This window comes from Colobus angolensis, unplaced genomic scaffold, assembly GCF_000951035.1.
Source record: "Colobus angolensis palliatus isolate OR3802 unplaced genomic scaffold, Cang.pa_1.0 Scaffold197, whole genome shotgun sequence".
Classification (NCBI taxonomy): Eukaryota; Metazoa; Chordata; class Mammalia; order Primates; family Cercopithecidae; genus Colobus; species Colobus angolensis.
This window is the reverse complement of record NW_012115121.1, coordinates 1398836-1411614: the sequence shown is the minus strand read 5'-3', so window position 1 is coordinate 1411614 and position 12779 is coordinate 1398836. Positions and strand designations below refer to the sequence as shown.

The 12779-nt window shown below is 40.0% G+C and overlaps 1 protein-coding gene across 1 annotated transcript in view; it reads left to right on the top strand.

The window, feature by feature from the left end:
- Nucleotides 1–264: 264 nt before the first annotated feature.
- The window catches only part of SPATA16 (spermatogenesis associated 16), a 28346-nt gene continuing 15831 nt past the window's right edge, over nucleotides 265–12779 (top strand). The window contains exons 1-2 of the mRNA XM_011941001.1: nucleotides 265–402; nucleotides 2967–3050. Coding sequence (XP_011796391.1) covers nucleotides 265–402; nucleotides 2967–3050 — 222 coding nt within the window. The remainder of the gene's footprint in view (nucleotides 403–2966; nucleotides 3051–12779) is intronic.

Here is a 12779-nt window from a genome sequence, read left to right as displayed (position 1 = left end):
ACAATCAGCAAATCAGTCTCAACACATCTCCAAAGGACTCCCTTTTATGTATATTTACCTACTAGAAAAAGGGGTATAAGACAATACTGTAAAATGATACAAGGAAACATGTATTTGTACTAGATTCCATTGTTTCAAAAGATCTAAATACATTATCACAAGCCCTGACTTCCATCCCTGGGGAGAGGTCTATTTCTGTGGTTTTGTTCTAAAACGTTTCTTTTACTTTGAGACTAGGGGAGTTTTCCTGCATCCTCAGGTGTGATGGAGAAGTTGCAATATGCCGGCCTCCTCAGCCAGCTGCAGAGAGTAAAGGAGCAGTCCCAGGTGATTAATCAAGCAATGGCAGAGATAGCAACCATTCCCTACCTACAGGACATCAGTCAACAGGAGGCAGAATTGGTAAGTATTTTTCTTTGTTTAAGGGTTTCATAGGCCCAGCACCAACAGAAAAGTGATACGGTCTGGAAAAAAAAAACTGTGGTAATAAATGTAGTCTGAGGGCAAACTCCCCAACCCTCCTGAAGCGTTCTCATGACAAAACTGAAAACTGTAGGAAGGTGTGTGTCTGGTTTTTATTTGCTCACATTAACTAGCTACCATTATTACAGCAAAATCATTGTGATGTGTAGAAACGTAGAAAGGGGCTGGTTATTTACATTGTGTGTCAGGCTTCTGGTTTTTTGTAAAATGAGATTAATAAGCTCCAAGATATATTGATACATGATTCTCTTTTATGAAAATGTGAGAGGACAAAAGAGTAATTATTGTATAGAAAAATGACCCTACAAAATCATCTTTAGAGTTTTCTCAATCACTTCTAGGGTTAAAATAGGTATTGGCAGTGCCAACACTAGTACCTTTAGATAAATCAACAAAAGTTGTTTATTTGAAAGGAAAATGTAGCTGGTCAACATAGATGGTTTTTTTTTTAACTGAATTGACGAGTTAATTTAGAAAACCAGACACTTTAGCCACACACAGACCCAGGCAAAAGCTAGTTAAAGGGATTCTCACAGAAATAATCTTCAGACAGATGTGCACATTATAACCATAATTAATATCAGAAATGGTAGCACCTCATTTGAAAAACAGTTTACTGAACAGTGTGTTGCCCATTCAAGGGAAGGTAAAATTTACTCTATATAGAGCTCCTAGTGTGTTGTAGGGAAAGGCCGTTTACTGTGAAGCTTTAATTGAGAGTAGCTGAAACTAATTATAGTCCCGAATTGAATTCACATAGTAATGATAAGAACAGCCCAAACTGATTACCTGTAATTTTCAGATAACTAAAGAAACCCTCCCTCCTTGAGCTTTTTAAGATTTAATCAAGAAATGAGCTGCCAACATTTATAATGTTCATCTAAACCAGCTAAAAGCATGTTAAATAAATACTGATATTCAGAGTAAGCATACAAAGTTGTATGACTCGCCAAATAATAAAACTACGCATACTAAAGATGAAAACTATGAAATAAGTCTATGAATCAAGGAATTACCAAGTCAAAACTGGCAATGATACTTTCTAAACCTTTATGGTTGCGTACAAAAGAATACTTTCTAAAAGGCTAAGTGTTTATCCTGCCATTCATAAAGCACTCAGAAGTATAGTAAGTATAGAGCTTTCAAAGTGCATATTATGGCCAATTTTACATGATTAATGCTTCTCAGAGATAAGAGGAAGCAAAGAAAATGTTAATTTAAGAAGCCGGCAAAATGTTGATCCTGTCTTCCTGAAAAGCACATTCAAGATTTAAATGAAAAATACAGGGGAATTCTCTGCACTTAAGTCTTCTTAATCACACATCTATGACTTTTTTGTTTTGTTTTGTTTTTGTTTTTTTACTGGAAATACTTGGTTTTCAAAATATACACAAAGGAGCCTCAAAGTAGCATTATTGACATTCCTTTCTAAAGTGTAATTTTTCTCTATTTGAAACCTTAGAAAATGAAATTTCATTGGATATTCTTGTACTTATATGCCCAGCAGAAAAAAATTGAAATATATATGGATGTATATCTGTATGCCAAATATTCAAAAATTATGTATCTTATAAGGTTTCATGACCTTCAATAATAGATTTTACTTTGTAACTTACAAAGAGAATTAATCCTAGTAATACCCTGTATGCTGCTATCTAAACAGTGACTGTTTAATAGAAGATTTTTGAGTGACTCAATTCTCTCTCTTCCTGCTTACACTCTGCAATATCTAAACCAAAGAAAGATTATCTAAGGGTCCATACTGTTTGATGCCATAGTGAACTGAACTGGTATTTTTTGAGAACTTTTTTTAACCTTTGAATATCACACAGCTTGATATAACTTCATTTCATTTTTGTGGTCACCTATGGACCATGTGTACAGGATAGTTTCACATTAGAGTACAGTAGGTGCCTGTTTGGGACAAAGGTTAGAATGTTTAAAACCTTTGAATGGGACCTAAAAATTGTAAAACCTTGGCTATTTTAAAATGTTAACGAAGAAAAGAATAGTAAAAGAAGTTAAATGAGCTAGATTCTTTAAGAGGCAATAAAACGGCACAACTGTAGTATTGTCCTCTGGTGAGCTCTTGCATGATGCCTAGAATTATGATACATTAGCCTCAGGAGAAAACACTAAAATGCATTCATGTACTACATGCCATTTCCTGAGAGAATTAACTGCCGGCTTCATTCTTTACAACCCAAATCTGTTTTTCACAAAATATCAACACTTACTACATTAAAACCTATATGTTTTCTACAAATTTTCAAGAAGAATCTTTTCATTGTTTCAGTATTTTATATCTGCAATAATATTCAGCAATGACAAGCAAAGATGAGGTGGCAATATTCATTGTAGGAAAGATGAGTAATAAAATCATCAGCGTACAAATGATTTTTTAATTAGGTTTTAATCTGTGTATTTAGAGAAGTTACTTCTGTGTGAATTCCACACTGATAATTTTTATCTTGGTGCCACAGCTGCAGTCACTAATGGCAGATGCTATGGACACCCTTGAAGGAAGAAGAAACGATAATGAACGTGTGTGGAATACAATCCAAAAGGTAAAACTTTGAGCTGAAGGAAAAAGATCTATTATTCTCAAGGAAAATGTCCATCTTGGGTCAAATCTGTTTGGAGGATAAAAAGAAATCCAAGTTCTTTGGGCTGTTTTTTTTCTTTTTAAAAATAAATGCAGCTCTCTCCATGGAAGTGTGACCAAAATCAAATATGGATTTATTTAATCTGCTTCTTTTCCAACAGACTGTGTTCATATGCTTTCATGATTTTTCTTCATTATCATGCTCATTTTCATATTCTATTTTCATTATCTGCGCCTTCGTTCTCGGTTTTGTAATTCTTTAAAGCCCTTTCATCAGTGTTTTAGTCCACTCCCCAACTATATTTCCACTTTTTTCACTTGAGGAATAATGACTACATTTCAGGGAACTACAAAGAAACTAGCACATTGATGTTTGTTGTAAAGGAGTAACATACTGGTTGTTAGAAATAGAGGAACATCCCATCGTTGGCTACTGGGGTTTAAATTCAGGAAGTGCCGAGATGCACCTGGACCCAAGTACTCAGGAGACTTGTGTGACACAATAGGACCCTCTGAAAATGTAAAAGTTAGTAATCTTGTCTCTTTTGATCCTTTGTCTCTTTTGATCCTTTGATGGCCTTCTTTGTCTCTTTTGATCTTTGATGGTTTAAAGTCTATTTTATCAGAGACTGGGATTGCAACCCCTGCTTTTTTTTGTTCTCCATTTGCTTGGTAGATCTTCCTCCATCCCTTTATTTTGAGCCTATGTATGTCTCTGCATGTGAGATGGGTCTCCTGAATACAGCAGACTGATGGGTCTTGACTCTTGATCCAGTTTGCCAGTCTGTGTCTTTTAATTGGAGCATTTAGTCCATTAACATTTAAGGTTAATATTGTTATGTGTGAACTTGATCCTGCCATTATGATATTAACTGGTTATTTTGCTCATTAGTTGATTTACATTTTGGCTTGTTTTTGCAATGGCTGGTACCAGTTGTTCCTTTCCATGTTTAGGGCTTCCTTCAGGGTCTCTTGTAAGGCAGGCCTGGTGGTGACAAAATCTCTAAGCATTTGCTTATCTCTAAAGGATTTTATTTCTCCTTCACTGATGAAACTTAGTTTGGCTGGATATGAAATTCTGGGTTTAAAATTCTTTTCTTTAAGAACGTTGAATATTGGCCCCCACTCTCTTCTGGCTTGTAGAGTTTCTGCCGAGAGATCTGCTGTTAGTCTGATGGGCTTCCCTTTGTGGGTAACCCGACCTTTCTCTCTGGCTGCCCTTAAGATTTTTTCCTTCATTTCAACTTTGGTGAATCTGGCAATTATATGTCTTGGAGTTGCCCTTCTGGAGGAGTATCTTTGTGGCGTTCTCTGTATTTCCTGAATTTGAATGTTGGCCTGCCCTACTAGGTTGGGGAAGTTCTCCTGGATGATATCCTGAAGAGTGTTTTCCAACTTGTTTCCATTCTCCCCCTCACTTTCAGGCACCCCAATCAGACGTAGATTTGGTCTTTTTACATAATCCCATACTTCTTGCAGGCTTTGTTCATTTCTTTTTCTTCTTTTTTCTTTTGGTTTCTCTTCTCGCTTCATTTCATTCATTTGATCCTCAATCGCTGATACTCTTTCTTCCAGTTGATCGAGTCGGTTACGGAAGCTTGTGCATTTGTCACGTATTTCTCGTGTCATGGTTTTCATCTCTGTCATGTCGTTTATGACCTTCTCTGCATTAATTAGTCTAGCTGTCAATTCTTCCACTCTTTTTTCAAGATTTTTAGTTTCTTTGCGCTGGGTATGTAATTCCTCCTTTAGCTCTGAGAAGTTTGATGGACTGAAGCCTTCTTCTCTCATCTCGTCAAAGTCATTCTCTGACCAGCTTTGATCCGTTGCTGGCGATGGGCTGCGCTCCTTTGCAGGGGGAGATGCGCTCTTATTTTTTGAATTCCCAGCTTTTCTGCCCTGCTTTTTCCCCATCTTTGTGGTTTTATCTGTCTTTGGTCTTTGATGATGGTGACGCACTGATGGGGTTTTGGTATAGGTGTCCTTCCTGTTTGATAGTTTTCCTTCTGACAGTCAGAACCCTCAGCTATAGGTCTGTTGGAGATTGCTTGAGGTCCACTCCAGACCCTGTCTGCCTGGGTATCAGCAGCAGAGGTTGCAGAAGATAGAATATTGCTGAACAGTGAGTGTACCTGTCTGATTCTTACTTTGGAAGCTTCCTCTCAGGGGTGTACTCCACCATGTGAGATGTGGGGTGTCAGACTGCCCCTAGTGGGGGATGTCTCCCAGTTAGGCTACTCAGGGTTCAGGGACCCACTTGAGCAGGCAGTCTGTCCCTTCTCAGATCTCAACCTCCGTGTTGGGAGATCCACTGCTCTCTTCAAAGTTGTCAGACAGAGTCGTTCGCGCCTGCACAGGTCTCTGCTGCTTCCCTTGTTATTTTTTTTTTTTAGCTGAGCCCTGTCCCCAGAGGCGGAGTCTACAGAGACAGGCAGGTTTCCTTGAGCTGCTGTGAGCTCCACCCAGTTGGAGCTTCCCAGCGGCTTTGTTTACCTACTTAAGCCTCAGCAATGGCGGCCACCCCTCCCCCAGCCTCGCTGCTGCCCTGCGGTTAGATCCCCGCAGACTGCTGTGTTAGCAAGGAGGGAGGCTCCAGGGGCGTGGGACCCTCCCGGCCAGGCGTGGGGTATATTCTCCTGGTGTGCCCGTTAGCCTATAGCGCAGTATTGGGGTGGGAGTTACCCGATTTTCCAGGTGTTGTGTGTCTCAGTTCCCCTGGTTAGGAAAAGGGATTCCCTTCCCCCTTGCGCTTCCCAGGTGAGGCGATGCCTCGCCCTGGTTCAGCTCTCGCTGGTCGGGCCGCAACAGCTAACCAGCACCGATTGTCCGGCACTCACTAGTGAGATGACCCCAGTACCTCAGTTCAAAATGCAGAAATCACCGGTCTTCTGTGTCCTTCGCGCTGGGAGTTGGAGACTGGAGCTGTTCCTATTCGGCCATCTTGCTCCGCCCCCCCAAAAGTGTTTTTTTTAAAAAAAAGCATGGCACATTCAAAACTAACCAAAAAGTAAATAAGATATTTCAAAATGAAGTGCAGAGGCAGGAGAAATTACGGAAGGACTTGTAAACGAAGTTTGGATAGTTTTAGAGTATATTTAACTAGAAAATGTTTTTAGGACATCTTTAGGGCTGTGGTGGGGAGAAGAGATTGAGGGGCTGCAGAAATGCGGGGACGTCAGTGATAAAGTAGGGATCGTCATCCCGGTGAGACATGCTGGCGTCTTGGTTTAGGGTTGTAGACACAGAGAAGAAAAGAAGCAGATGGACCTGAGAAATATTCAGGAAGCCACATCTATAGGCCTTGTTCAACTGATGGGGTCTGGGAGTTGAGAGAATAGAAATGGTTAAGAATGATGCCTAGATACTTGCTTGAGCAATTGAGCAGGGAATAGGGAAAGGTTTGCTGGTGTCATTTACTAAAGAAGAAGATACTGTCATAGGAGCAGCTTTTGGCCAAGAATATAAATGCCTTTAGAGTTCAGTTGGGAGAAAGAAACCGTGCCAGATATATGAATGGAAATTTAATATAAAGAATGGTTAACTAACTTATGAAGTTGTTAATTAGGTAACTGAAGAAGCAAAGGAGAACAGTAAGTTGTCACAAAGAAAACCATTAAAGAAAGCAACTACCATGTCTTAGGGCTGGGGAATGAAAGAGAAGTTGGAATGGCTAACACTTAGAAACTTAGAGCAAGGACCCTGCTATGCCAAAACCCAGACCCCCCACTAGAAAGTGCTACTCAGCAGGTAATGGTGTCGCTGAGGTTGGAGTCCTGAAGGGCTGGGACCCAAACCTCTAAGGAGGGACCACTAACCCACCGGTGCTGTGGGAAGTGATGGGGAGGTGGGTAGTAATGGATGTAGTTTGCAACTTTTGTAAAAACTAAATTTGGCTGCTACTGCAGAAAAGAAAGTATGTTTCTGATTGAAGGTTTGCTGACAAGATATTCCCAGGAACCCTAAAGCAGACAGAAGTAAACAAGAAGCAAAGAAGAAGCAAGTCCCTTCTTTCTCCTCTAATGCCCTCTGATGCTAGAATCTAACAGTTGGCAAAAAAAAAGAAATGGAATTGCAGAGTCCCAGCCATATTTATCACAGGGCTGAGTATAGAAGAGCAGATTTGGAGTTGCAAGGCTGTAGGTTAACAACTGGCACAAAAGTGCGCCTATGTTCACACAGGGTGCTGGCAAGACATCCAACAGGAAATACAAAAGCCTCGGGTTCTGGATAAAAGACTGAATAAAGATAGATATTTCTTAGTCATTGGCAAATTGTCATTAGCCGAAATCATGGCTTAGAAAGAGTATAATAGAGTAAGGAGACAAGAGGGCCTTGAGAAGCACATTTCAAACTTAGGAGGAGAAGCCCATGACAGAGACTAAGAAGGACTGGCAAGAGGTATTAGAGATAGAGCAGCCAAACGTGGTCCTGATGAGACTCAAGCAATATAATCACATGTCTCTGTTGGCTCTAGAAATAGTTGTTTAGAACAGGGCTCAACAAACTACAGTCTGCAGGTCAAATCTAGCATATTACCTGTTTTTGTCAATAAAGTTGATTTCACACAGCCATGCCATTTATTTACACGTTATCTAAGTCAACTTGACTGAGTTAAGTAGTTGCCACAAAAACTATAATAACTCACAAACCCTAAAATATTTACTATCTAGCACCATCAAAAACATTTGCTGGCTGGGCACGGTGGCTCATGCCTGTAACCCCAGCACTTTGGGAGGCTGAGGCAGGAGAATCATGAGGTCAGGAGTTCGAGACCAGCCTGACCAACATGGTGAAACCCCGTCTCTACTAAAAATACAAAAGTTAGCCAGGTGTGGTGGCGGGTGCCTGCAATCCCAGCTACTCAGGAGGCTGAGGCATCAGAATCGCTTGAACCCGGGGGATGGAGGTTGCAGTGAGCCGAGATCGTACCACTGCACTCCAGCCTGGGTGACCGAGTGGGACTCCATCTCAAAAAAAAAAAAAAAAAGTATTTGCTGTACTCTGGTGTAGAGCGTTACCTCTCCCCAAAAAAATTGCATTTGTACAATAAATATTTGTGTTTACAAATCCAAATGGTAATAGAACAATAATCCAATTATCACCTTCTAGGGACCAGCTGAAAAGATACAATAAGGATTGACATGACATCTGTCTATATCATGTAAGCAACAACTAATTTCACCTCACTTGAAAGATCTTTGATACCCATGTTCATAGGAGCACATCCTATGATGGATTTGCCACTATTTTGCCACGATTGCAGTTGTTATCTATTGCTGTGTTACAAACCAAACCACTCCAAATGTAGCAGTTTAAAACAACAATTCAAGACCAGACTCCTGTAGGTGGCTCTTACTCAATGCCTCTCATTCAGTTTAGTCAAATGGCTTCCATGCATGGGGCTGGAGTCATCTGAAGGCAAAGATGGACTGAACTCCAAGATGGTTCGCTCACATGGCTTACGGTTGACACTAATCCGCTGAGGTAGTTGACTGGAGTACCTAACTATGGCCTCTCTATGTGAATTAGGCTTTAAACAGCATGGCAAAATAGTGGCAAATCCATCACAGAATGTGCTCCTATGAACTGGGTTTCAAGAAGGGGAGTATTTTAAGAGAAAGGAAGTAGAAAACATCAATCCTCTTAAAGGGTAAGCCTAGAACTTGCACAGCAAATCCCATCACATTCTACTCATTAAAGCAGTCACAGGCCAGCTTATGTTCCAAGAGTTGGAAGAATCAATCCACCTCCTCTCAATGAAGGAGTAATATGTGCATTCAATGAGAGAATAAAATGATGGCACCATCTCGGAAACAATGTACAGTAGCAGGACTGTGACTGTGTGTCCCAGGCTAGAAATCATACATTCAAGCAAGCAGGAGGATAGTAAAGTCAAGGCCTCCAAGGCTGAAACACAGTACAGCCACTCTACCCAACCACTGGGTATCTAGAAAGGCTCACTGGTGAGCAGCCAATCTTTCCAAATTAAAAGCCCTGATAATGATCATCACTTTCTAAATGAGAGGTCTTGAGGAAGATGTGAATCGTAAGGAACAAGGTGCCAAATTTTTCCCAAGGGCTTTTAATTTGGTTAATGTGATTCTACAAAAGATGATCGTATCACTTTCAGACAATTCTGGTAGCAAGTAAGTAATTTCCTTTTACTGCTACAGAGTTAATTTGCGTGTGCAGAAAAAAAATAATTAAAGAAAAAAAAAACCTAATTGTACAAGCTACACTGTGTTCTGAGCCCAGTAGAAGTTGATATCAGCATCACCACCTCTGAGATCTGTTATCTGTAATAGAAACAGCTGTTGTACCTAATGAAAACACTTGAAATTTTCATCTGAAGCAGCAGAATTATAGCAGAACCTCCTAGTTCCACATAGTTAAAGGGTCTGTCAGAATCCCCATTACCTAACACAATTTTCAGGGCTCTACTTTGTTATAGGTCTATAAAAAGCCGATCAAGATGAAATCTGATTCATGAAAGCTGACCTCCTGTCTACATTCTGTTTTCTTTGAAGTTTCTCTAAGAGCCCAGAAAGAGAGCGAATGAAACAAATGTATTTTCTCCTGATTCACTAAAATAGAAATATATTCTTTACAGAGTTTTAGGAAAGTGGTTGTTGTTTTGGTTTGGCTTTGCAGAGTATTTCCTAACAATTAACTCAAGAAAGATAGATGCCTATAGGTTTAGCTATGCAAACATAAAATTACCAGGTTATGATTTTTTAAAAAAAGGTAAATTTTTATGTGTTGGAAAGTCCCCTGCCACCGCATATTTAATTAAGGATAGAACATTTGCTTAGTTTTGTTATATAACTAAAACACCTGAGGAAACATATTCTTTTGAACATCCCACAAATCCTATTGACACATTGCTCATTTATGTATTCATCACTCATTTACTGGTACCTCCTCTATGTCAGTCGTCATTCTAGACATTGGAGAAACAGCTGTGAACAAGTGTGCCCTCATGTTTGCACTGTACTGAAGTAGGCAAACACTACCTAAAGAAATACAGGATATGTTATAAAGTAGTGAATGCCCCCTTGGAGAGAAAGCACAATAGGAAAATGGAAAATGCCAGAGGAGAGAGCATATCATGCAAATATCAGGTGAAAAACATCCCAAGTAAAGAAAACAGCACATGTGAAACCTGAGATTGGGTCGGGTACAGTGGCTCATGCCTGTAATACCAACACTTTGGGAGGCCGAGGCGGCGGCTCACCGAAGGTCAGGAGTTCCAGACCAGCCTGGCTAACATGGTGGAACCCTGTTTCTACTAAAAATACAAAAAAATTAGCCAGGCATGGTGGCACACACCTGTAATCCCAGCTACTCAGGAGGCTGAGGCAGAATAATTGCTTGAACCCGGGAGGCGGTTGCAGTGAGTCAAGATCACGCCATTGTACTCCAGCTTGGGCGACAGAGCGAGACTCTATCTCAATAAAACAAAACAAAACAAAAAACACCAAACCTGAGATTGGAGTGTGCCAACATGCACAAGGAACAGCAAACAGGGTAGGGTAACAAGCTGAATGAGTGAGAGTAGTAAGAGATGAAGTGAGAGGGGACATAATGCTTTGCAAAGAAGCACTCTAATCTGTTAAGTTGGAAATAGATTGAAGAAGGCAAGAATGGAAGCAGGGAAATGAGTTAGTCGGTTATTGCAGTGAGAGCAATAATGGTGGCTTAACCCTTGAACCCAGTGGTAGGAGTGGAGGTAAGAAGTCATCTATTCAGAAGGGCAAAGGCTGATTTAGAGGGAGACTAGTAAAAGAAAACACAAACCAAATAAAACAAGAAAACCCTGAACTAGCATTTTGGAGACTGGGTCAGTCACAAATTAAATCAGAAGCCACTTCCTTTCTCTGGTCCTCGGTGTTCTCATGTGTAAAATAAGGATATTGGGCTGGATGATTCTAAGTCCCCTTGCAGCTCTGATTGAACAGGTCTTTTGAAAATCAGATCATCAAATAAAAGGATAGGATAGGAGTTAATATTTTCTGAGCTCTTAGTAGGGACCCAAACTCTCCTATTTACTTTACATATACCAAACTAATAATCCTCACGAGAGGTAAAAAGTATAATGTATTAAAAAGAGAAGTTTAGCAGTTTGCCTCAAGTCACACAGCCAGTAAATGGAGCTAGCAAACGATCTGACTCCGGGGGCCTAAACTCTTTCTTGATAAAAGTCCAGGTTTTGTGCTGCCTGAAAAGGCCTGAGTGACCAGCATTGTTGTCTGTATAGTTGAACATTTAGGTGTGAGGCCGAGTGGGCAATTGAGACCTCCAACCAAAGTGGAATTTAGCTATAAACCAGCCTAGTTTGTCTTCAGTTCTCAAAATAAAGTTCTTTCAATCTGAGCTAAAGAGTCACTGAGGAATTTGTGCTTAGTCCACCTCTGTAACTCACTTGTATAGGATCCTCCATCTTTGTTCCTTAGTTTTCCATCTATATCCAGAAAGAATACAGAGCCTAAATCTGGAAGTCCTTAACCATTAATTCAGCTCGCATTCATGGGACAGCGGGCAAGTCATAGCCTTCTGAGAAGCATGATGTGTCCTTACCAACACCACTTTTAGATTCCATGATTTTCTGTTACCATTGAATCCCAAGGTCCCTTGGAGTTTTAAGAACTAGGCTTAAAGTAAATAGAAAAAGGGATCTTAAAAAAAAAAAGTACCAACTGTTAAGTTGGAACACTTCTATTTCTTCTTGTCATAGAATCAAACAGCTAAGCAACACTCTGTCTGCAACTAAGAAGAAAAAGTTATTTGCTCTTCATTTATAAAGCCTAAACCTGGCACTGAGAAGATCAGCATTTAACATGGTATGACATAAAGTATTGTCTTGTTCTGCTATGGCTCTGGATCACTGATTGAAAACTAAATGAGGAAAATAAAACTTTGTTACGTTAAAAGTAATGAGAAAAGTGCTCCAGCATATACTTTCGGACCTGTGAGTTTTCCTGAGGAGAAATGCCACTTTAAAATTTCATCTAATATAATATAGCACCTCCTAAGCTTCAATGAATTCAACAAATAGCATATAGGTAGATCTCTTTAAACCATCCATATGAATTTATTCAAAATTATTTTACTGCTTGTGTTCCTTTTAACCTCAAAATCTTAACTTATGAATCATACTCATTGTGATCATACAGAAATGGTATTCACTGATATACTAATTTGGTCTTTTCAGATGAAAATGTGATGGAGTTACATGTCACTTAGCAACTCTGTTCTGTTCAAGACTGTTGAAGTAGGCAAAGCAAACAGGAGAGAACACAAATTTGGGAAATGGGGCAGGGGCAGTTGGTTGAGAAGGTAGAGGGAAGAGCAAATTGGAACGTGTTATTTACTTTCCACATCAGCATTTAAACCCAAATCCTTCCAGAAACTCTTCTGAGAGAGATTGTACACATGGCACTATCATTCATCGGCCAGTCATTTGGGCTGACACGTGGCTAGGTTAGTACTTCTGAGAGTACTGCTGTCTTTTCAAAGATTCAGCAGCCATACCATCCATTTGCAAAGCAGTTTTTCCAGCAGTCAGCCTTTTCCTGTGTGTCTTGTTCTTTAAGGAGTCTCTGCAGATTTATTGCAATTTGATTGTGAATCTTCTTGCTTTTGGTTATGGGCTTCCTCATTAGCATATCCCCAAATTCCTTTACAGTGTGTG